This window comes from Anoplolepis gracilipes, chromosome 7 (genome assembly GCF_047496725.1).
Source record: "Anoplolepis gracilipes chromosome 7, ASM4749672v1, whole genome shotgun sequence".
Taxonomy (NCBI): Eukaryota; Metazoa; Arthropoda; class Insecta; order Hymenoptera; family Formicidae; genus Anoplolepis; species Anoplolepis gracilipes.
This window is the reverse complement of record NC_132976.1, coordinates 5,663,196-5,689,987: the sequence shown is the minus strand read 5'-3', so window position 1 is coordinate 5,689,987 and position 26,792 is coordinate 5,663,196. Positions and strand designations below refer to the sequence as shown.

At 36.5% G+C, this 26,792-nt stretch overlaps 1 protein-coding gene across 3 annotated transcripts in view; it reads left to right on the top strand.

The window, feature by feature from the left end:
• Window positions 1-8,537: 8,537 nt before the first annotated feature.
• Window positions 8,538-26,792, top strand: part of Kon (chondroitin sulfate proteoglycan 4-like protein) — a 54,840-nt gene continuing 36,585 nt past the window's right edge. Inside the window, exons 1-2 of one of the 3 annotated variants that reach the window (XM_072896771.1) lie at window positions 8,538-8,866; window positions 24,094-24,791. In XM_072896771.1, the coding sequence (XP_072752872.1) occupies window positions 24,692-24,791 (100 nt within the window). In that variant the 5' untranslated portion in view covers window positions 8,538-8,866; window positions 24,094-24,691. Of the gene's footprint in view, window positions 8,867-19,404; window positions 20,669-24,093; window positions 24,792-26,792 lie in introns of those variants that run through there. The other 2 variants (XM_072896769.1, XM_072896770.1) reach the window with 2 other exon arrangements.

The following is a 26,792-nucleotide window of genomic DNA, read 5'->3' as shown; positions in this document are numbered from 1 at the left end:
GATTAAGGCGTAAGATCATTATTCAAAAATCTTTTTTTATTATTAAATCAAACAATCAAACGTTTCGGTCCTTTTTCTAACCATCTTCAATGAATCTGAAAAAAAACTTAGAAAAGAATCTAATTTAAAAAAATAATAAAAATCCATATAATCCGCGTCTCGACTTACATATGTTCTCAAGATTATTAAATGGCAAATCTCGATTCCAACCATTAAATACTGCATTATCATTAATTAAAAAAGCTAATAAATTAAAGAAGGATACAAGAATAACAGACATCGCATTTTGTTGGTGGTTTGAGATAAAAAAATCATGAAACTTCTATATATTAACTATCGCTTGTCATGAGTTATTAATTGTGACAGAATACATTTTCGACTACCCATGTATTTTGACGAATATGAGAGACCGGGAAAGAGTTATATTCCATGAAGAACTTTGTCTCGAGAAGACATGTGCAACGATAACACTGTTCAGGGCATCCCTTAATAGCCTCCACCAATTTCTAACATCGCTCTTAGACCTACTTTGTTATGCCCCAGAGGTCGTTACAGTTATTAGCGGCTGTCGACGGGACTTTCCAGCTTTTGCCTTGTCTTGAACCTTTCATCGCATCCGGTTCCTGGTCGATAAAAGGTTCTTACGAAAATGTATAATTTCTAAATGTCGTTTTATGTTTCCTATTCACATTTCACTTCAATTAGAAAAAAAACCGTTTACGTAAATAAAACTTTATATAAATTATATACAAAGAAACTATAATATATAAATATTATATGCAAAAATTTATTAACAAATTATATTAACTATAAAGATATGCGATATATAATATACACACGTAATAATTACTATTCTATTTCGGTAATGGCAGTTGTGATTTAATTAATTATTGTAATCTATAGGAGGGAAGAATTATATAAATGCAAGAATATTAGTTTAACATAATACAAAGGATATCTTGAATATCAATTAAAGCACATATCGTGTCTGTTATGTAATTTAACTTTAGAGAATCAATGATAATATTTTTGTGTTGTGTTATTTTAGTATATTATTCAGTTTATTTTTTTAGTAATAGTAATTACTTCGTACAGTAAGGTGTTCGTGCGTTATTAAAATATACTATTTTGCAAAATGTTCAGTTTTTCTACAACAACACTTTAAAAAAACATTCAACAGCATTCTATTAATGTTGGAATATATAATAATAGATTTTATGTATCTGCAGTTTTTGGCAAATATAAGCGAATACATCTTTTACAATTTTTTACAGCCTTTTTCATTATATAAATGTGCGCAATCTGTTAACTACGTCTTTTATTCAGATTACGTTTTTATGTGTAACTATTATATATTGGAACCGCAGTACTGATTTAACCAAGTATTTCAGCGGATAAAGGTCAACCCATGTTTCCCTTGGCTCGTGGCTGTGCACATTATGGTCTTTTGCGTTGTGTTCGCGTTAACATATGGTCCTTTGCCAGATATTGAAAGCGCGGCTGTTCGAAATTAATTCACCATTCCTTCAGTAGATTGTTAAAGCATAGAAAATGTATATAAATATTCTATGTCAATAATTATATATTAAATTATTAAACACGAAGGTATCTACGTTAATAATTGCTAATATTAGTATAAGCATAACAATTTCAGTTTATTTTTTGTTGTGTATAAGTCACGTAAAAATTAAAAAGTAAAATATTATTTATTAAGAAATATGTTTTAAATTTTGTATATATATATATATGTGTGTGTGTGTGTGTATAAAAAGTTAAAATGTTATTTATTTAAAAAATTATTGCTATTAATTTTTTGATAAGTTTGTTTCTTCTTCTCATAAAAAAAAATATAGAGAAACATATAATGTTATTTTCATAAATGAATTATCTGATTTACATAAATGAAAATATAGATATATTTTTACTGTTACATTTTTATATAATTTGCATGAGAATAATCACCATATAATCAAGAATATATGCCAAGATATAAGTAAATTGAGCTAAATAAAAATGGAAGACTTTATGAGATTATGATAGTAATTAATTAGTAGGAATATCTTCTTAACAATAGCACTGAGTCTTATTTATTATCGCGGAAGTTATATGTGCTGCAGAAAGCTACTCTTATAAATTTATCGGTTTATGGAAATACGAAATTTGGAATACACGACCTCGCGTATAAATATCATCGCGTTCACATGTTGGGAGTCGATCGTTTATCCACGATTCTATACAGGAATATATTATATAAAGCTCTTAGCGCAACATCGCGTCTTTATATGTGTATATCGTACCCATCCGCACAAATTCAAGTTTCGTATATACGAAGTCCTGGGTGAGTCTTCCTAGAGATCAAAAACGTACTTCAACGATACTTCCGTTTAGGTTTGTATAACTTCCAACAAATTCCTATCTTCAATTCGTGATTCCATCTTACAATAATACTTGTTTTATATACAAAGAAAAATTACGCGATGCTACATTTATTCTCGATATTAACGGCATCAGTTCCATTGATTGAGTTTGTATTTTAGAAGCATACCTTTTTGCAGCGATCAACTTTAACGTTTTCTCGATATTGCGTCCAGAATCGAACATTGTATGGTTACAGTGCTAAGTTTATAAGCGCACGAGCAAAGTCTCGTCACGAAATTCATTTCGAGTTTGTTGGAAAATTAACTAAAGCTAGAATTACATGTACATTTGTTTTTAAGACTTCCTTTCATCATTTTGATAATATAAAAACCTAATAATCACGAAAAAATGCTTATATTATTATAGAATAATCTAAACAATATTATCGTTGATTGATAATAATAATTGTGTAATTGCCAAATTTAAATGGAAAAAATTGAATTTGTATCGAGATAGTTATGATACCTTTATGTGTGTGTACGTATATATGTATATGTGTAATCGCTGTCGCGGTATATTGAAAATATACTGCATATGGTATTTGTTAATAATTTCTCTTATTAAAAGACATATCGTATACACTAGAACTAAGGGTGTTTATTAACAAATCTTTGAAATATCTTAAAAAAAAATTTAGTTCGATTTAAGATTAACCTTGCCCTTTCGGTTGGGTTGCCGAGTTTAACGCTGTAACCCTTACACGATGTAGATAAGAGAATGCCTGTACATGCTACGTCACCCTCGAAAGTTTCGACGTCTTCTCAACTGAAAGGTGGAACCAACCCCATTATCGAACGTCCTGCTACGTTATATCTTTCTCCCTCCAACTCCATCTTCTGTTACCCTATCTTCATGCGCGCATTTAATGCAGCTACTTCGAAGAGTTTTGAACACCTTTCTCGAGGTGGTAAATCTTCAAGTATAAATATATCCATAGAGAGTTCATTTCGACATCGATGACTTTCCGTCAGATTGATTGGCTGTCCATGATTATATAACGTAATGCTCTGGGAAAATCAAAACCCGGTTTCTCTCTCTCTCTCTCTCTCTCTCTCTCTTATTCTCTCTCACTTCCTCTTCCATATGACCGATAACAAACGTTGACCTAAATACGTTCCCGCCAAACCGTCGTAAATCGTAGTACCACGACGTAAGATACCCCTGCCCGAGCCGCGTCCGCCTTCTTTTCGATTTAATCTATTTCGCGCGATCTCTCTTGCCTATGAGAAGGAAACGAGTTCTGGTCTAGACAGCTATACAAAAGGAAATCTTTCGGAAAGCTAATTAGACAATTTCGCGTTTATAGCGAGGCGTATAGATACGAACAACATATATTCTCATTCGCATTTTTGGTATTCGTGAACGCGATTTTCGATTCGTAATCTATGGAGGAAATATGGAAGAAATATATATTCCTACAAACCGGGCACGTACATTTCGATTTATAGCTTTAACTTAACGCTAGAAATCTTCGGCTCTATATCTTCTCTCTTTCTCTCTTTCATTTATTTTCTTCTTTCAGTAACGTAATCTTTAGCTTGCCTCTCCTCGAAAGGCGGCTTTTATTTCATGAGACTTAATAGCTTCTCGAGTTTAACGTGAATTTATATTCTTTTGCGGATCTTTTCTACTTTGTGCGTGTCCATTTTCTAAATTCTCGAATTACGTTTCTTGTGTATTTCTATAAAGACTTTGTGATACACGTATGATACGTAATTAATAATACTTTATAATTTAATCACATTGAAAGTTAACATAAAAACTTTACTACTTTGTATGTCATTCTAAGCTATTTTTCCTTTAATTTATATTTCGAATTGTAAATTGAGAAGAGTGGGCGGCAAATATAAAGAAAAAAGCGCCGCGCTGGTATACATGCGGGTTATTAGTCAAATTTTTCAGTTCGAAACACGACGTTCCTGACATGATTCGATTCTAAATGTTCGACGAGGGTGTGCACGGCACTATACAGCCTCGTCAAATACAGCCGTGTTTTCTCGTAAACCAATAGTACGCTGCAACGCTTTCAATACAACCGAAGGAAAGAAATTGAATTTACAATTTGTAGAGATCCTTTGATTCTTGAAGGAAAAGGATGTGCTTTTATTATTTTCTAACATAAGAGAGAGAGAGAGAGAGAGAGAGAGAGAGAGAGAGAGAGAGAGAGAGAATTTTATTTTTATAGAAGATATATTTACGTATTTTTTAAAATTAATTATTTAATTAAAGTAGAATTTAAAAAGCTAAAAAAATGAATTTAAAATTAAATTAATTAATCTAGCACTTTAAACATATGATTTCGTTGTTCTTGGTTCTTGAAACTGTAAAGACGATGCTGACATATTATATTCGCGCACGTGTCTTGGGGGGCGCTTGATGTATCGGTCAGCTTGTGCAAGTAATATCACGCGCGGGCGCATTGACAGCCAGTCGAGAGAAGCCGCGCACGCGTTTTGGAAATGTCGGAAAATTTTGCATTCTGCGTTAACACGCATTTTGGAATTTACATGAATTTCATTGCTAAGAGATCCTCGGCGTAGATCGCGAAAGGAAGCTAAAGTGGCAGTTTAATGTCATATTAAGGATCAGCGTTAACGAGATTGATTGCGAACAGACACGCACAGGATACTCGCCTTGAGGTGATTCTTGTCTTATCTCACAGTGCCGCTTGGCAAAATGCGATTTAAATTAATTATTACTGTATTAAACTGTAATATAACGTTGTGTATATTACAGTATGTTTCGCATGGTTTGCGGTGATTATTAAGGGATGAATATAAAACAAATTAGTGACATAAATAGTTTTTAAATAGGCACATTCTGAAAATTAATAAATAAAATTATATATAATTATAATTTGTTTTTTTATTCTTTTTATTTAATAATAGTTTATATCTAAAATATTTCCTGTTGCGAAAAAGATACTTTCTAAAGATTAGGAGACTGATATCTAGAAAAATATTAGAGTTTTCAAATCTGGAAAATACAGTCCTTGTACGTGATGGTCATGATAAAAACTGCAACTTATATTCGCGACTTTAGAGCATGGCTTGATTTTCCTACGACGGATGATAACTTTGGAAAATACAAGTCGCATAACACGCCGTCAGTGAAATCTGAAATGCCGCAATCGCGGTCAATTGTGCCGGTGGGATTTTCCAGCCGAGAAACAAGGCATCGTTCGTTCGACACCGGATGGAGCCGTCTTTGCAAAGCCTCTTTTGGAAAATCCTTTCAGCCGAGAGCGATGCTTTGCGGCCACTCTGGGAATTCCGCCAGATGTGAAACAATCGGCGACTGGGCGATGGTACGCGCTTGGACGGGCGTGAGAGAGCATCTTTTGGGTATCTCGTCCTCGATCGTATGAGTTGGCGTGGGCGAAAATTTGGACGGATAACACGCTTGCGCGTTCGTTAAGGGCGGTGCGAATTGCAACGATTATCTCTTTAATTTTAATTGGTCTGAGGTCGATCGGTGATACGAGATGCGAATATTAATCCACCTCTCGCATTCGCATTGCATGCACGTTTCCCACACACATCGGCGTTTATCGTTGATTGTAGTAGCATTGAGGAACAGATGCCTCCGTCGAGTCACTTCTTGTTATAATGATTCTCTACAGTGAATAACAATTTGTCGATTCAATATTACGATCATCGCATCGATTAGGAGAGTTTACGTTAACTCGCGAAGCGTCTCTTAAATGTTTCCATATAACTTTAATATTATTCGATGCGGCCAATTTTTTATTACATACAGAAAGTTTTTGCGAGTCAATCGATAGTATACTTTGCATTTTGATATTTTTTGTCAACTGAAATACATCAATAGTATTTTATACAATTATCCAGTCATTAGCGATCGATAATATGATTAGTATCGTGAATATATTACGGATGGTATCAAGCGATCGATTAAAACGAATAATGCATACATATAATGCGAGCTCACTAGTTACCTAGGATCAACACAAATTTCGTCTCTTAATTGTCCCATCCCTTAGCCTCTTCACTTCTCGTCCAAAAGTATAAAACCATGCTGGATTACACGCTATGAATTACTGCAGGACCAAGCATCTGCGGTAAGAGCTCATATCCGCGTAATTTACGCAGAGATGCGGTATAAGCATGCCGTTATCCATAGATCGTTATCATTTCATTGCGGTTCTATTTGTGGTAAACACGTTATACATATATCGATCAGTCTCGTCCCGCTAACGGCTAAGATTCGATATTCACGCGAGGCTTGCTCGTGATAAATATGAAAAAAAAAAGAAAAACAATTTTCTCTCTTAAACTCTCTCTTCATCCATTATTCATAACCTTCTCATTACGAATGTCTTGCATTTTTATGTGAAATATGTTTGATCGTATGTATGGCATATTTTGTTTGGAAGGATTTTAATTTTACTGGTTTTGTTTATTCCATTTTACTAAATCGGAAAAAGTAAAAACGTAAAAAGTAAAACTATATCAAGTGCTCTTTGGAGAATCGTAAATAAATAGTTTTCAAATCGCTGCTTCGAAAATATTCACACGTACCGCACATACATATATATCTATCGTTTAGATAAAAAAAAAAAAAAAAAAAAATATCTCGATAAACATCCTAACTTTGTCAAATAGCTTTTAATCTCTACGAGAATCGACGTTCTGAATACGACATATCGGGAACTGTTGATAAAGCCATCGGAGTGCTAATTTGAAAGTAGCCTTTTCGAAGAGCTCTCGTCGTAACCGTTAACTGCAAAAGTATTTATCTTGCTCGTTCAACTGGCAATCAATAATGTCAATTGCTTACCATCACTGACTCTGAAACGAATTCAAGTTCTTCTCGACCGGCCATGGGTAGCCAGTTGATAAAGTCAAGTTTAGTTTGCGTGAAGAGCTTTAAAGTTTCCGCCGAGTGGTAAGCATTGAAGTTGCACTAGCAGGCAGTGTTTATACCGTCAGTTGAAAATACTTTGATAACACAAGTGCACGTTCGTACGATAGTGTCTTCTATGATCTTTTACACAAAACAACTCGATAAATATCAAATATAGTATATCGAACATATTCTTAAACTAATGCATGAGTCAATAATCAATAATAGTAATTGTTAATTTTTGATTAATGTTTTTGTCTTAAAAAAAAATACTATTATTCTCCTAATTTGAAAATCTTATAATTAACGTAGATAGTGCCATCAGCAACGGTATGGGAAATCACTTTTATCAATAATAAATAAATAATCTTGTCTTTATTCTATCAATTAATTAATAACAAACCACCAGCGTACGTATATTTATGAACCTTAGTTGTGAAGTAGTCTTTGTTATATTGTAGCATGCTTTTTATGGTTATAGCTTGTTTGTAGTTATAAATGCAGTATACTGTTTTGTTTGGATAATCCGAAGAAAATATACAGAGCGTGAGTGCACGTTGATACGATGGAAAAATTAACTACGATTGATTGACTAACAGCTGTACATACTTACTTCATGGACTCTTTATCGAAAGAAAGCAAAATAAATTGTTTATTTTTAAATAAAATTCATTGATGTTTTTGTATCTATTATTTCTAAATTTATTAATGTTTCTACATCTCTATTACGACGAAACTAGATTCTTTTTTTACAATAATTTTTGACGATTAAAATTTTAATACAAATAATTTAGACATTAATAAATATAATTTGTTCAACATTTTTTTGCAAGATTAAATAAATTTTATCAGCGCTACAAACTCTTACTTTAAGGAATTAACTTGTTAGATTTCGACCAAAAAACATTTCGTTCTCCTAGTACCGCCGAAGATTCTCGTTCACACAAAAACTGTCTTTTTTTAAATACAAATATATATACTCGATAAAAGTCTGCTCACTCGCGACAAGCGCGTTAAAAGCTTTCTGTACGATGCGAGGGAAGTAAGACGGTGGGACACTTTACCGAAATAAAATTTCGTGCGCGCCACGGTAAGTGTACCGCATGCGCGCACACGCGTTGCGGTCGTTTAAAAAGAGAGTAGGGCGGATAGGACGGTAACGGGAAGAGGAGGGGAGGAGAGATTTTATGCGTGTATTCTCAGAATGATTCATAAATAGTTTATTTTCGTACCGGCTGCCGGAGAATCGTTAGTTGCGGCCAAAGCTGCCGACTTCGAGACGCGCCGCGTATTTCCTCGTCAGTTTCTTTGCCTCACGAGCGGATAGATGCGCATAGTGGATAGGAGGGGGGGGGAGGGGGAGGATTTGAAACAAGGCCCCGAAGTCCGTATTAATATTTCAAGAAGCGCATGAGTAATAAATCTGGCTTGCCACTGGTGTAAAGCTACAGTATTTCACAGTGTTCTATAATAGATGTACATTGGGGTAAAAGGTGCGACCATAATTGCACCATCGCTCGTTGCCGCGCACAGTGACTGCGTGATAGCCGATTTACGCTAATTGAAATCACATCCAATACTGGTGCGATTAATATTGATAGCCGTTTGTTTAATCATTGCATGTGAATATTTAGAATAATGTATAAGCATAGTGAAACCAGCGTTAACGCATGTTTGTGCTTACGCTGACATTGTATTACAATGAAACTAGAAAAAAATGGCATGATGTTATTAAATGTCTCATCGTTTCGAAACGGGAGCAGGAGAAATTCAGAGAGAAAAATTAGAATTGAGAAATTATTTCTTTCATTGGAAAAATATATATTAATGTTTATAATATATCCGTTATTTGTAAAAATCTCTGTTTGCGAGTATAGTTTTAAAAAATTATGATGCGTTATAATTATACAACATATTATTACTTTTTGTGTAAACTATTTGGTATTATTTTTTTTTTATCTTTGCAAATTTCTTTTTATATTTTAATAAAAATAAATACATAAACACATATTAAATGAATTAAACTTTTAAAATATAAAATAAATACATAAACAACACATTTAAATGAATTAAACTTTTAACTTAAAATATTGTAACTCTTGCAGTTTTTATTTGTTATATTCTAGTTCAATGTGTCTCTGGAATGCAGTAGAAATCTGTAACACGGTTTTCTATAAGGTTTTGACAATAAAAAAGTTCGTTATGATATAACCTACCAAAAAGGAACGTTTGTTATGCTCAACTAATGTCTTTGATGTTACCAGTCAATCAGCACGCACAGTTGAAAACGGCATTGTAAAAGAAAATTCGATTATCTTGTCAAAGTCATTCTTCATCTAAATGACTTATACTACTCATCGAATATTCTGTTACATTACACTTTTGACAGATATTCATATAAAAATAGTAGTAGAATAATCATTGGATAGAATAAAATAAAGATATATTTAACAGAAAGAGATGTTCACGTAATAAACTATTTCAAAAAGTCGATCGTAATTCAAAGCCAAAGAAGAAGTTAATATTGTTTGTTACGTCATACATATTGTGCCGTTTACTATATTTGCGATTGGAGAGTGAAAAGAGGGATAAAAATTTATATTAAACTTTTTGTTCGGTTGGAAAAAAAATTTTTAATGCATATTTTTAACAATTTTACGTGGAAAATATTAATAAAGCAATGATAATTCCTATGATAAAAATTGTTTGAACCGATAAGAAAATTATTATAGATATTTTTAAGTCATGGGAAAAATGACGAGACTGACAACGTCACGCGTATGAGATCAAAAAGTATCGCTTCAGTGATTTACACCCGTCATAGTTTACGGACCAGTGGATGGAACGAATCAGAGCAATTTTAATTTGCATATTTTACAAATGCAGAAACAAGTCGGTCAGGCTGCACGCAACGGAATTTTTTCTCTGCTGCGAGATAGGGCAGAGAGAAAAAGAAGACAGAAAGAGAGAAAGAGAGAGAAAAACCATAAAATTTTCCTGAAACGTCCCGACATTTTCAACTTTGTTCAAATCTCGCGGGGCCGAAATATTAAAAGTAACCTAATAAGTAAGTTTTCTAATTACGCTAAAAAAAGACCTGTCTCTTTGTTTTAACTTCGCTGTGGTCTGGCGGAAAAAATTGTTGCCTCTTCAACACTTTAAAATTTGCTCCTCGGGATTAGAATATTATATCATTTCTTGCACCGAAAGTACGCATATTAATGTAATGCAAACTAGTATGAGTGAATTCATTACGGTTTGGAGAATATCATGCTGTTATATTTACGTGTTATGCGATTTTGTAAGACTGCCGTCGTCTTAAGGGAAACAATTATGCCCGCGCGAGGGTATATAGCCTTGAGCCTGTTTAAGCGGAGTTATACGTTTTCACCCCCGTTTCTTGGCTTGTACGCGGAATGCATATGAAGCGCGTCTTAAATCGTCCGCGCACAGGATGCAACAGCTGTTCCCACTGTTGCGTACATACGCTTAGCTCATATTGCTCGGCTGAATATCGAGAAAGTAGACTTCCATTACGTGCCAGACTACCATATAACGATACTATTTATATTTCAATTTTACATATTTTTTTTATCATACTTTATAATTTAGAACTTAACAAAGTTTGATAATAAAAAAAGGGAGAAACACTTGCTGTCAAAAATTCTGCTTTATAACATTATTAAAGATATTGTTCTTTTTTTCTACTTATTTATATGTGTGTGTGCATGTAGACACATACAAACAAACATACACATACACACACACACACACACACACACACACAAGATATTTGATATCTCGCCTTTTAATCTGATTTAAAAGACAAATGTACTAAAAAGTTGGATACTTTATTTCCATTGTACCGTTTGATAAATGACGTTTGATAAAAATTCCCAAGAATGTTTTTTAGTGATCTAAAACATTTCAGAGCTATTTTTCGGAAATTATTAGAGAAATCATTAAAGGATAACATTTTACATCAAAGAATCGCAAAATTAGAAACCTAACAATTAATAAATATTAACAAAATAATAACAATAATATATAATTCCAAAATATTTATTAATATTTATTAATTGTTGGGCCCAGGTAAGCTTCTTTAATGCAAAATATGTTTTCCTTTAATAATTTTTGAAAGATAACTGTGCAATGTTTTAGATCACTAAAACAGATTCTTTCCTTAGGAATTTTTAAAATTTCATTAATATGTCAAACGTTATTTATATAAATATATAAATAAAAAAAATTATATAAAAGCTGATATTGCATCATCATTACATCACAGTTTTTAACGTGTTGCTTTATGAAGCGCAATCGGTCTTCTTCAACAACGTCGAAAATAATCTTTGAGAACCGTACAGCATCTCGAACCTGATAAAAGTGTTCTCGAGAAGATATTACATTTTGCGCATGTATCTTCTGTCGCTAAGGCCGTCGTAAGCAAAAACACGGCGACGACCCTCGCTCGTATGCGTATAAAATCGATAGACCTTCTTAAACGCGGCGTTCTTAGCCGGAGCTAAGCCCCACTGTCGATTTTATAGTTGCATTCCGAAAGTGCTCCAGGACGGTATTAAAAAAAACGACACGACCTTGCCGCGCGTCTACACACGGCATATTGTGCAAGAACCAGTGTTCAGCGATTAAAAAACGAGTCTTAAAAAAAAAAAAAAAAAAAAATAATTGAATTTGGACGAGAAAGCAATTACGCCCCCTCGGATTTTAAAACCGCTCGCGGATCGAGTCGCGTCACTCCGGATTTTTTCCATTACTTCGTCCAATATCGCACGTCAAGTTGTTTTTCTGTGAAAACATTTAACGGCGCAGATTTCGAGCAAACAGATCCCAGTTCCGTCTCAATATCATTCCTCCTACCATCAAGCTTTTGTGCGTCGGTATACGCGTTCGCGCGAGTGCATCCGCACGTTTGTCGGTGGTGCCTTTTCCGCCTCGTACAGGCGAGACTGATTCCGCCCCCATCCCATCCACCTCTGTCCCCCCTCGATTGTATCGATCATCGATGGAGAGGTTGCACACGTCGAAAACGGCTGGTTACTCGAGCGCATCGTATCGTTACGTCAATGTCGAGTCACGTTCACGTTGAGATCACACTTGCATATCCACGCATTTTGGCGTGCATTTCTCTGCATGCGGTTATGGTTGTTCAAAACTAACTTCCCCTCTTTCCTGAATTTGCGGAACAGTTTGTTGCCACCGAGTTGGAGCGTTGACTATTTCCGACGTCGACGCGAGCATTAAGCGTTAATAAGTAGCGCTTAATAAGCCGCTCGACTGAAATGATAATGGGGTTTGCGAGGCGCATACGATTGTGTTAACCTTTATCCGGGCAATCAGGCTCGGAATGTTTTTGTCTGCTTCATTCGTTTCTCTAATCCCCCTCAATTTCTTCTCCTCTTGTTAGCCAAACAACTTCTCTCTTCGGAATAAGAGTTAATATTTTGAGTGCGCAGAAAGATTATAAGAGAATTATTATTGATATACTTTTACTCTTTTCATGTAACCAAGAAATAAAACTCTGCATATCGAGCATACACGCTTCCGCGATATTATCCAAAATATTGAAATGTAATATTAATATTGGATTAAGTCAGTTATATCCGCAAGCATGAATTTTTGAACACAAAGATCACTTGCTTGCGAACATTTTCGACCAAGTGAGTTAAATTATTAAAACGGTATATTAACGATAGAAATTATACAGCCCTGATTTATATTCGGAGATAAAAGACATGCTTAAATTTTACGCGCTGCCACGGTAATATTCTTAAGAATATTAGGCGCTATTAAGAGCACTGCGCCATGAATCACCGATATGGTATGTTAACGATGAGAATTATGTGATGTTGACTATTCGGTATGAGAAAGTGTTTTTAATGTTTAATTACGACAAACAGTTTTCTTAAAAGCAAAATGCGCAAATATAATTTTTTATACAAAGTGTATAATAAATTGAATACATATATACATATATATATATATATATATATATATATATATATATATATACCTATATAATTGTTATTCTTTTTTACATTTTTATGTAAATGCAAACTAAATAGAAAGTATAAACTTACTATAACATCTTAATTGAACCAAATTGAATAATAATAAAACTACAGATTTGTTTGGTATAAATTATCGACGTACTCTTGTATAATGCTGTTGCATTTTTTAACGTAACGTACCTATAGAAGAGCTATGCAAAGAGAGAGAGAGAGAGAGAGAGAGAGAGAGAGAGAGAGAGAGAGAAAGAGAGAGAGAGAAAGAATAAACTGTCGGAAGAATAAACTGTCTCTGCTCCTACAAAAATACGCCGCTCTCCGAGTTGCTTTCATTGAAAAGTGCGCAGCACGGCAGCGCCGTTCTTGTGCCGATCCGATCAAATACGTACGAATGAAGCGTGCATTCAGAAAAGGTAATTATGCATCGCGCGTGCAGGCGTATCCTGAAACGGACGGACTAGATCATCGGATTGAGGAATTCCGAATCGTGACAGAGAAATTCCAAATCGTCACCATTATGTGTGCCAAGGGTCGTGTATTTACACATGGCAGCACAAAGAGGTTTTTTTCAGTAGTGCGAAACATTTTGCGCAACACAAAGGTATGCAATATCGCGTAATTAAAATTTTTCAGACAGATTTCGCGCCGTGAAAACTTTCCGTTCTAATTCTGATTCCATTATGTATGTAGGTATATCGTGAGAATATGCGCATACCGCGGTGCCTTGCAAAAACTATCGTCGATTCTTGTCTGAACATAAACGTTCGCGTGTTTGTCCCTTCTCGGTCGAAATTCTCCATCGACCCCTCGTGCAGAGAGAAGAGCTTTTTAACGTATTCCAGTATATACCGTTCGCTGGACCGACCGGGCGGAGCCCTTCAAACATCGCTTTCTAGCGCGTCGGGATGGCAGCGAGAGGGTGAATGCCGAGGTAAAACCGCGGCGAAATATTTATAAACTTTATCTTTCTTCTGTTGAGAGGTCAATGTACATGGCTCAAGGCATGTGTCGGCGAAAGTATAGCGGAAACGTATACAGCGATGAGGGATGATTGACGCGACGAGACCCTCCTTCGTGTTCACGTTAATCTTTTCCTACTTAATGCAACTTAATGATGTGTACCTCATGGTACTGGAAAAAAAAAGAAGCGTTTTACCGTGAAAGTTTTTTACGGCAAACATCTGAAAAAAAAGGATACGTTCCTCGTATCCTTTTTTTTCAGATTTGGAAATAGCTGGCTAATGGAATGAAATAATGGAAGTTTGCGGAGTTATATGGAGATTATTCTGAAAATTCAAAAATATCTCTCAATTTTTTTCATAACACAGCACACATGCAATATATAAATATTAATAGATGTTCTAATAAATATATTACATTAAATGATTTTAATAATATATTAAATTAAATTTTCATATAGGATATATTTGGATATTTCAGATGTAAAATTATAAAAAAAATTAGCGATTCTTAGAATTTGATAGGTGCTAAAATATACATATACGTATATATGTATACATCAATGGAGATATTATAATATATATGTGTGTAAGATTATATTATATACGAATCTCTTAAAAATATTCTCCATATATGTATAGCTCGTGGTTATGTGAACCATTTTAAAGATATGATTTTACAGTAAGATTTTGACATGACCTCGCGAATTTCCTTTTATCGTAAAGCACATAGTAATAATTCATGATGCCGAAATGTTTTGTCTCTTTGTCGTAAATCACTTTTCGATTAGCATATATTTTATGACAATCCGCCAATAAAATAAGAAGAAATAATTTGAATATAAAGGCAATATATACATCGTGTGTCTTCGATTATATACATATATATATGTGTGTGTGTATAATCGAGAACACAAACACAATAAATTAAAATTTAGCTTCATATTAAAAAAAAAAAAATATATATATATATATATATATAAATAACAAGAAAGAATAGTGAAAGAGAGAAAGAGAGATAGAAGGAATGTACCTTTCTTTAAGTATCGATATAGCATGTTGTCGCGAAGGACAAAGGACACTACGTTTGCACTCGCTGGCGCATCAATTCGCGGTCTAACTTTATTGCGCGCACATATCCTCCGTGTCGTTACACTCCGATTTACAGCCCCGACGTATCCCCGGGGCGAAGTAAATATTCGCCCGAGGAAGGAAATATTGTCCGCGGAATCGATAGATTTAAACCGGCGAAGGTTTTAAAAGTACTTCGGGGTGCGAGATCCGAGAGTTAAGGACCTGGCTGAGTTGCCGATAATTTCCCAACGAACGTATCCCTTCAGCATAACGTTTTATAGCGCCCTGCTCATATCGCGCCAACGTTTCCCCGAGGTAAAGTAAATTTCGGAATTTGGGAAGATGTGGAAAACGCTTCGCATGCGTTCTTCGGAAGCGGAGAATCGTCGGCAAAGGGTCGGCTGAAGCGAGCCATTACGTATTCTTGTCGAAATCGCGGCGCGATTCGAGGCACACTACAAATCTTATTAATTCCTGCATAGAATAGTCGATTAATCGATCGACGCTTCGGCTATTTCCAGCTCTTCGGCTATTCGCTGAAGATTGAGTCGTGCGGAAAAGGTCGCGCGCGCGAGAATCCTCTCGTGTGAGAATCGTATAAATAATTTTTATGCGACTTCCACTTCGCGTAGTTCGACTCTTGCTGCTATACCATTTTATCTCTCGCCTCGTGCTCCTTCGACATTTCCCCGAGGACATGTAAATTTGTATGAGAAAGAGAAACAACGGTCGCGTCGCCAATAACGTCGTATCGACCGAATAATTGGCACATACTTAGGATGAAATCGGAAACTTTGACGACGAAAAACATAAAGGATAAGAGAAAGTTTCGTCGTCGCGTCTCTCTGAGTCGTGGACAAAGAATAGTTGTTAAAAGCCCTTTTCTTGTAATTTCATTGCATATTCTTTCTGTAGATACATCGCATGTTATTTCGTTCTAGTTATGTTTCTGCAACATTTCCCCGGGGCGGAGTAAATTTGTGAGACGGAGAGAAAAAGAAAATATTGTCTGCTCCGTCGGCCAGACGGCAAAGAAGCAGTTTCGGGCGCACAAAGGGCTCACAAAATAGATCACCTTGTCGTATCCTCCAATGGGATATCACAAGCGTTCTACTTTAAAGTCCGCACTTGTGTAACCTCATGACAATTTTGAATCAAAACGTGCGAATTATTATTATTAGTCTATTATTGTCCACATGTGACTTTATCTCTGCCTATAGAATGACGCCGGAACGCATAATTAATTTCACGTGCCATGAATTTAACGAAAACCAGAATGGATCTGAAACTAGTAAATATTTACGGATAATTTTATCCCATAAACGAGGTGTTAATTATGCAGACCGATACCATTTTACCGCCAACACGTTTAATAGATCTCACTAATATGTTCGAAAATCACAGTATTACATAAACGCGTGCGTATTATATACATATCAAAGATTAAAACGCAAAGAGAAACATTTAATAAAACACAATTTCAATGCTGTTTTGTAAGAGACTTGAAAAGAAGCTGAATATTTAATCGATTGGGAGAACGTATTTGCGCGTGATGTCTACCTATGGATGCAAATGTAAATTTCTGAACTTTGATGTCCGCACATCCGCAAACCAAAGCAGATAGACTCCCTTTGCGAGCTAATACGTTCGTTTCAGTTTTCATAGAAGCTTTGCTACAAACAATTTGCTTGAAATTGTCGCACGTGTACGATAAACGCCCAGGGAAAACGAAAATAGCCCTCTTGAGGATGCGGGTAAGCGTCATCTTCCTCGCGGCTCACGTTTTATAAAAGTTCACCGCACTCCGAAAAAGGGCAGGTAAGCCCACCGACTCACTCTCGAGATGTTTAAATTGCCATTATGCTAGCAAAACGCTCGAGGGACCATATCGCTTGACTTTGGCGAATTTTGCTGTTAAACTTTATTGATGGTAAAAACATGGAGACAGGGACAGCAGAAGAACAGTGCGCTCGTTACATTGCAAATGTATCCGACTTCATTAAACTTATCACGATCATAATTAAAGATTGCAACTGAAATAGTGCAGTAGTACTGCTGAGTAGTTAATAACAATTGAAAACAGAAACATTGTGTTTAACTAATAATTTGCAAAATCGCTTTTACTAAACTGCATGTTTAAAGGGAAAGTTTCACATATGCGTCATATACAAGAGTTTAAGCTTACTGGAACAAGCGATGTATATAGTTTAATCGCATTTCAGTTATTCTCTTCGCAATTCTGTACTCTCAGCGGACAATAGAAAGTTATGTCAATGTAATATCGTATCCTTAAATCGCCATTACTTAGATCTTAAATACGGATGCTCTCTGCCTCTTATTTCTGATATTTGTAACCATTTTTCAAACTATAGCAGCTCGTCGAATAATTTTTAACAAGTGTGGTGAAATTTTAGCTACTCAGTAATCTGGAGGCGAATTTTATCGAGAGAAAGGAGACGTTTTGTTTTACATAAAATATGCGATCGCATCTTTGGAAACTCATATAAAAAGAATTGTATATAATTGTATCGTGTCACTTGAATAAATTAGCTAAATCGAAAATAATATTCGAGTAAATTATTAACGCGGTAATCCAATATTAAACAATAAAAATCTAGCGAATGATTAAAAGTAAATTATCTTCGCTAAAAATAATCAGTAAGATTGCTTTTACCCAATATTAGACAATAAAAATTTAGCGAATGATTAAAATTAAACCATCTTTGCTCAAAATAATCAGCAACTGCTATTGTTACGTGTATTGTTAAATTTCCAATTTTCTGCTTCCTTCGATTCGTGTATGTAATTATTCAATAATGACAGAAGTTACATTGTTCGATAATATTATATGTATAATAGTATTATATGTATCATTTATTAATATTATCTTGTCTTTATCAAGTACATCTGTAGTAAGCAGCGACAAAAGCTAGTATCTGTATCCATTATTATATGCACTCGGTCAGCGCGTGCAGTTATTATTACTCCTGGAATAAACAAGCTAGCTACCTACGCCAAATGCAAATCTAATTATATCCAGGGTAATATTATATCAGAATATGTAGCTATGCTCGATGATATTTACGATGAACTAATATTTTACTGAAGGGCATATCAATAAAATTTTATTAATGTAAAATATATAATTTTATGTTATTATAATTAGTTAAATATTATGTCCATCTATTATATATAATGTAATTAAGATAAAATTTTATCTTTTTAAATATCTTAATATCGGTAAAATTTTATTGATGTAAAATATATAATTTATTTATAATGTATATTATTATAATTCGTTAAATATTATGTCCATTAAGATGAAATTTTGCCTTTCTAAATATATCTTAATATGCGGTACGCAATCTATTATTATTTGTTTACGAAACAGAGGCACATACGTTATTATAAAAAAAAATACAAAAATTAATTTGTTATTTGAATAAAAAATAATTAACGCAATAAAATGTATAGTTACATTTTAATCATTTTTATCTTCTTATTTTAATTAAATTAATGCTCACATTTAATTTATTTGTCAGTCAGAACTCGATATTTTTGATCAAAAAGTACTCTACACAGTCAACAGCAGTTTTGCCCGCTCTTGATTTCGCAATTCTTGTTTGATGAACAAATACATAGATCAAAAAGATTCAACTATGTAAATAAAAGTATTTCCCTCTCTAAACGTTAGTATCACGATTGTTACTTAAAACATGTATACATATATCATCAATACATATATATATATATATATATATATATATATATATATAAAGAGCATGAATAATTATGATTAAAGATTGGTATTATCAATTATTTATCAAATTCAATTAACTTGTTAATGTCGAGGAACGTTACAAAACGTAAACTTATTTGATAATCAAAGAACCTTAATCATTTGCGACAAAGTGCCTAATTAATTACGAACAACAGTAACGGGACAAGCACGGGACGCGCTTACATCGGTATTCTTCCACGTCAAACCGTCTATCGTCCCGTATACCGCGCTATTAATATTTATAACAGCGTTATCATCAAACTTCATCATCGTTTGTCTATTGGGGATCTCTAAACGCGTCATCGTTGCAAAGAGAAATCCTAAAACAGCATCCCTGTCCGTCCCGTAGTTCGCGTCGCCGCCACCACTGGCCGATAGGCAAGCAAAGCACAGACAGGCCAGGGGTGCAGGAACGAGCGGGGTCGACCCTGCGCGCAGCCTCCCCAGTCCACCCCGAAGATTCAGTCGTCGTGCGACAGAGGAGGGCCGAGGAGCGCCCGGTCGAAGCGTCGACGAGGTCCTCTCTCCACTCTCTTCGTCTCCTGTTTCTGCGCGCGTATCTCTTTTTATCCGTCTCGCGTTCTCTCTGTCTGGACCAAAAGCTGAAAGCGCCCGACTCCCCCTCTGTATCTTTCTTTCTATCTCTCTATCTTTCTCTCTTTCTCTCTCTCTCTCTCTCTCCTTCATCTCCCTCCGCGAGCCGCGAGTGAAAACGAGCCGGGCAGCGCCGCGCCGACCTTCACCATTTTGGTACACGCAGCACGCGCGACGCACGTAAAGCTGTGTGCGTTCTCGCTGATCCTCGTCCGGCGAAGGGAAGCTGCGAGAGGAACTCGCCAAATTTTGTCGAAATGCGCGCGGGGCGGCTGATCTGCTGCGTGGATTCCGTGACGAAAGGACGGCGATGCCGGTCTGGGGGTTGCTAGCCTCCCTCAACTCCGCCTCTCGTTCCTGTCATTCTATTCGTCTCGTTCGCTCTCTTTTTCTCTCTACACGCAGCGAAGGGTGGGTGGTGATATGCCGGTGGCAGTGGCGGCAGTAGTGTGTGGATGCTTGCACTGGTGAGTGTTCTCTAGTGTGTGTAGTAGAGTAAGTAGTGGTTGCTGGTGTTGGTGGTGGCAGTGGTGGTGGTGGTTTAAATTTCAGCCGCGTGCACGGGTTCACCTACGTGAGCCATTATACGGGTCCTCGGCTTTCTCGCCAACTGGGAGGCTATACGAGCGGTCACGGTCCACGAACGCGAATTCTAGCCACCTTCGCTTACGTTACCCCTTTTCTCTTCGTCGTCCTCGTCTACTCGTGTCTACCCGATTCGCTGACGCTCGACGTACTTGCTCGATGCCGCTTGCTTGCTCATCTTGACCGAAATTCGCGTGCGCTTGTTCTATAGGTGTTGGTTGTTGGCGATACATCGGTCGACCGTACATGTATGTGTGTGTATGTGTGTGTATGTGTGTGTGTGTGTGTACTGCGCGCGTGCTTCGTTGAAAGGATGCATCGTATTACTGCTACGCTATTCTCGACGTTTCGTACTGATTGCTGAGGTACGTAACAGTAAGAGAGATGAGATAAAAAGATTATCCGCCTCGCGGCTACAAAACCCGGCGGTAAAATGTCAAAACATATCGCATCGTTCGTTTCGCGAATAGGAAAATTAAAAGCCGTCTCGGAGATCAAAGTAGGATAACTAGGGAGAAAAAGCTCGAGATGAAATATTATTTTTCCGGATTATTGAAACTGTTAAAAAAAAACTTATACGATATTGAATTTTGATGACAGATAAATCTTTTTTAGCCACACGTAAATCATATTTTCTTTTTTTAAATTTAGAAATGGCATTCTCTTTCAATCCAGGTTTTCGATATCGATTGTGGGCGATGACCGATCACGTGTAATCAATCTCGAAGTTGTATCAAAAGTATATACATGACACATTATTCGTTGAGGGTTGAACCTTTTCTCTCTAGCGATCGTAAGATGAAAAAGTCGCGGTATCTGTATCTTTAATCGCAGAGCATTATTGACATCAATAATTTTATGTCTCTAATGCAAACACCTCTCTTTTTTCTTTATTAAATATATTTCTTTTTTTTCACAAAAGAGAGAGAGAGAGGGACAATTCGATTTTTTTTTCATGAAATTTTGTCTAAACGTTGCTAAATATTTGCTATGTATATACGGAATAATCACACCGAAATATACTCCAAAAACGCGTTAAATATGTATATATATGTATGTATTCTTATATATGTGTATTTGTATTTCTATTACGGACGGAAATATTACACATCGTTGTGATGGGTTCTTCTCGCTGTTACCCTCTTTAACGCTACGTAAAAACCGGAAGTATAGTAAAAACATCATCCGTTCTACCATGATAATCTAAAAAGCCCATTTAATCGGCCGCCGACGCAGAGTAGAGAAGTCCAGGAAATTACCGACATGTATCTTCTTCCCCCGATTATTTCACGTAAATCCGCCGTGAGATTAAGTGGCTTTCTACGCGAGTCCTATATTTGTCCGCGCGTCTGTATATATATATATATATATATATATATATATATATATATATATATATATATATACAGGTGGCATATACATATATGTATACGTTGACGGATATATACACATATGTACGTTGACATCGATAAGGACGAAGGTATCGTTTCCGTGAATTTCATGTGGATGCGCAACCTCTTTCTTCTCGGTGACAATTAGACTCGGTAAAACCATTACCATCACACGGCGATTCCGTGCGCGGCCAACCGTGGGAACGAATGGTGAGAAAAAGAAAAAAAAACGATGTCGTACAGATATATGGAGAGGAAGCTCGATCCGATAAAACGACACGGGTTCGGAGCGTGTATCTTTCGAATAAACCGTACAGCTCGCTATTTCGGTGCGTTTCGCAAGAGCGAATTTCAGCGGGTTGCCTTATAAACGAGCGTTGGAAGTCTCGTTCGGTGCGGTGGCTGGAAATAGGGGTTGCAATCGGGACGAGGATGGTTTGTTTTGCGCTCGATTCAATGCTTGCCGAATAGAAACAACCGGTGTGCGCGCTTTTTTTTCCGCGATGTAGAGTGTTGCGTCGAGACGATCGACGATGTAGAGAGGACGAAGAGGAGTGGAAAGAGAGAGAATGAGAGAGAGAGAGAGAGAGAGGGAGAGGGAGAGATAAAGAGAGAGCGAAAAATATGGCCCGTGTGCATGTCGAGCGTGTCGGCTGCCTTTTTGCTCTCGTCTTGTACTTCTGGCTCTTCTTTTTTTTTCTGTCTCTCTATTTCATCGTCGTCCGTTACTCGAGGATCGTTGACCGTGTTGAATGTCGGTCACTGCAAATGAGATTCGCAGATGCCAAGACGCGGAGAAGTTCTCTCGAAACACCCTCTCTATCTCTCTCTCTCTCTCTCTCTCTCTCTCTCTCTCTCTCTCTCTCTCTCTCTTTTCTCTGTTCCTCTTTTTCTCTCTTCTCGCGAGAAATTCTCGAAGTAAACCAATGCCTGGACGAAAGAAAGGAAAATGCCAAGTTGCGGGTTGGCAGGGTTGTTCAAATGTTTAGATTCGTGGTGTAAAAGTCCCTCTTTTACCTTATGTGAAAAACTTCTTATCGTGCGGAAATTCGCGTTTGCGCATTTGGAATGCGAGTGGGCTTTCGCGCCGGAGAAAAATATCGTCTTCCGTATCGTATCGTGAAACGCGAGCGAACGCCAGTGGGGAATTCAAGTGGTTTTAATTTCGACCACGGTAATTTTCGTGGTCGCGGGAACGAGAGTGGCGATGCCTCTCTCGCCTCCGACGAGAAATAATTATTTTAGACGGCGACCGCGCGCGACTGAACGTACACGAGATTCGTTTTCGTATATGATTCGCGCGCACACAGTTTATCAGTTGAAATTGAGCTTCTCTTTCGCTGTGACTATATCGACAGGATTATTCAGAATACACTGCATTTGGCTCTTGCTCTACAAACTAAATTATGAATATGTCCGAAAGCAGCTGCGGTATCTCAAATGCAGCAGTAATGAGATTTACTATATATATATATATTTTTTTTTTTTTTTCCTCGATATATCTTTGTTTCCGTACATTTTTTTAAGTTATCCTCAAGTGTATTAATTTTAGTGTTACACAAACTAAATATTTTGATAAAAAAATATTAGCTTTACGTTTATTGCTTTTTGCGCCAGCTTCGCGGAGATTATGATATTTTCGAACAATAGTGTCGCGCAGCACGCTGCTGCTTTTTCACCCTGAAAATAATTCTTGGTAAAAACTTCGGCAAGAGCTCTCATAACCGCCCACGTATTTACATTACTAAAATAAATATAAAATAATTGCTCGCTACTTGCGTCACGAGAAAATTCCACAAGGAAAGCATCCAATTTTTCTCTCATCCAATTTTTATTATATCCTATACTAATCCTAAGAAATTCTAGCCTCTACTGCAGAGGAAATTTTGAGAATCAATACACACACACACACACACACACACACACACACACATTTTCGTAGACTTCTCAAGTTTCTTGGTATTAATAGAGAAAATTTTTAATAAACATCAATCAATATTTTTTCAAGCTTAACATTTTGTTCATTATTTTATTGAGAATATATGGAAAATAAGAAATAAGCTATCAATATTCGAGATAGTACTTTATAATATGTACGCATTAATTGTTACTAACATATATTATTCTATTTCTTTTCGTTAATGTAATAATATCTTTTAATTAAATGTCTTTCTCGTCACGCACGGGCGCGCTTGAGTGAAAAGCTTTGAGGATGCATCGCACCTGCCTCACGGTGTTCAACACTTTGACCCGAGCTTTTGAGTGCGAGCTTTCTGCAGCGAGCGTGTACGTGCCCGAAAGCTCGAAGCGCAGCATCGGCGGATACAGAGTACAGAGTTTTCGCGAGAAATCTGCACGTTGCACGTACGTTTTGCAGCTGTGCGTCGCTATTCTTTCAGATTCGACCGAATCGGTGTTGGTGGTGCGACATAACGCGAGAACGACGGAAGGAAATACGTGCAAAACGAGATGCCAGGTTTCGCAACGTTCGCGCCGCATCTTGGGAGATACATCAGCACACGGGGACCACTACGACGACTACATTCGTGGCCGCGCTCGTCAGTTTTACACTTTTCTACTAAATCAGCCCTTAACGTCCCTACGGACGCACCGATCTATGATCGATAGGCATCTGCGGAGGAGTGTCTCAATTCGAACGTCGCCATCGTGATACGTTTGTCGCGATATCGAACGTCCCGCGGTGGAGTGAGAGAGAAGCAATCCACGATGTGCGTGACGGGGAAGACGTACGAGCAAGAAATGGATGGGAAAAGTACGTTCGAATCTTAGCCCGCTCTTGCCCCGTAAATAGCATTTTGTAACCCCCGTCACGTGAAATCGATATCCCTTAAGAGCCGGTCCGTGAGGTCGTTCGTCAGACCGGTGCTGCCTGTTTCGCCCCGCGGAAGTGGAAGAGTGGAGAGTGGATACCTAGTCTGCGGGGAGCCTGTCGGGAGGAGGCGGACAGAAACGGGGTTTGGTTGAATAAAAGAAGAGATGCACAGGAAAAGGCTGGCGTTCCTCAACGACATGGGACTGCTAATGTTCTTAGCAGTAACAGCCTCTCTGTTGGGTTACTGCCAAACAGACGAAAAAGGTAAGACACAACGTCGCAACCCCTCTCTTGGCTTACCCGCTTCGTTTTACCCGCTTTCTCTCTTTCCTCGTCTTTGTCCCTCGCGCGCTATTCACCCCCTGCCGCGTCGCGATGAGGTAGCGCCGAAAGAAATACGGATTTCGCTTTCCGCATCGCCACTCGGACGAACGAGAACGAAGGGACGCGAAGGATAGCTCCATGCGCGAGAAAGAACGGCGAAGATTAACTTTTATGGCCGCCGGCATTAGTAGTTCCCGCGAATTTACTTATAACGGGAGCGGTTCAATGGTCGTTGTGCACACATATGTACATACACGCATACACATCGCCGGACGCTTTTAATAGTGCGAGAGACTGTGGCGCGCTGCACCCGCCGCGGCATCCCTTCGTAAACACCCCCACACGAACGATTATATCGAGAGAAACGCGCGGTAAGAATGTGCCTCGGTCTCTTTAACTCCTAATCCGTAAATAGCACTGGAATAACCGAATTCTGCAATTTTTTTTATGACGTAGTAATAAAAATTTGCATGTGTATGTGCATATATGAAAGAGAGAAATTTATTATATATTTGTTATATACGATATAAAATAACAAAGAAAGAAATGAGAGAAAAAATAAAGTTATAAAAGTCAGAATTGTAATTGTTTACAATAACTGCAATATCTACATTGAGAAAAAAAAGTCGTTAACTTAACTAAATGCGTTTAGTTGGTTATAATTTTTTTAATTCAAATATGTAGATATTTAAGTCAAATATAAAATATTACATATTTGAATTTAAAAAATTATAACCAACTAAATGCATTTAGTTAAGTTACCGACTTTTATTTCTCAGTGTATATAATCATTAAAAAGGTACGAAAGACGTCGAGCATTTTGTTGGTTTACTTTGGACCAATATTCTCAATAGTAGTTCAAAACTACTCAAAATCCATTGTTTTTTAATTGAAATTTTAAAATAAAAATTTTTATTTTTTTACAACCCTTGAAAAGAATCAAATTGTTTCGAGATTTTTGTGCTTTTTGTTCTTAATTAATTGGATACTTATAATTATTACATATAGTTATGCATTTATAACAGCGATTTGACTCTCATTAGCTCTTTTTATTATCGAGGAAAAATTTTAAAATAGATTGAATTTTTTTATAATAGCATATTGCGCATATAATCATCAAACTCAATAACTCTTGATATTTTACAGTTACTTTAGAATTAACTCGTTGCTTTATTACTTCAAAGTTTTAAGCGTGCTATTAAATATTTGCATTATGTCCTTCGTTATACACAAGCGCGAGATATTGTGCATGAGAAATGTAGGCGGATTTATATGCTTATATGCTGGAGGAAGAGAAATATTATTCTGTAATTTTGCAAAATAATTGTCTGAATTTCTTCGATATTATTTACGCGTGCTACATTAAAATCTTAATAATGCAAATGGATTATATTTTTGGAAAAAAGCAGACTAAAACGGTGTATAATATACTTCCAAATCTAAAATGGAAAAATAATTTTTTTAATTCATATTCAATGTAGGATATAATTATGCGTGACGCGATAAAACTGAGCGGACGAGAAGAATGGATGCGTGCATTTTCAGAGTCGCTAATTAAATTTGCCCAATTTGCAATAATCGAACGCGCAAATCACGTTGAAGTAATAACTTGCTACTAAATCATACATATCGTTACAATATATATCGGGAGTGCACTCGTGTAACGAATTATCGGCGTATCCGTTATCATTGTACAATGCTCGATGTATATATACATATACATATATATATATATATATGGGCTTAGCGTTTCATATGAATAAACCGGATAATCGAAATAGGTAATCCCCGCGCCGTTAGTTTTTCCGGAGTCATCTCTTTTCCGATGCTGTACCTTACCAGATCGAATCTGAACACAAGCGGTGAGATCGTGATACTCGCGCGTACGGTGCAAGTTCAAATAGAAAATTGTTAACGTTCATGCACTGCAATAGTCCTCCA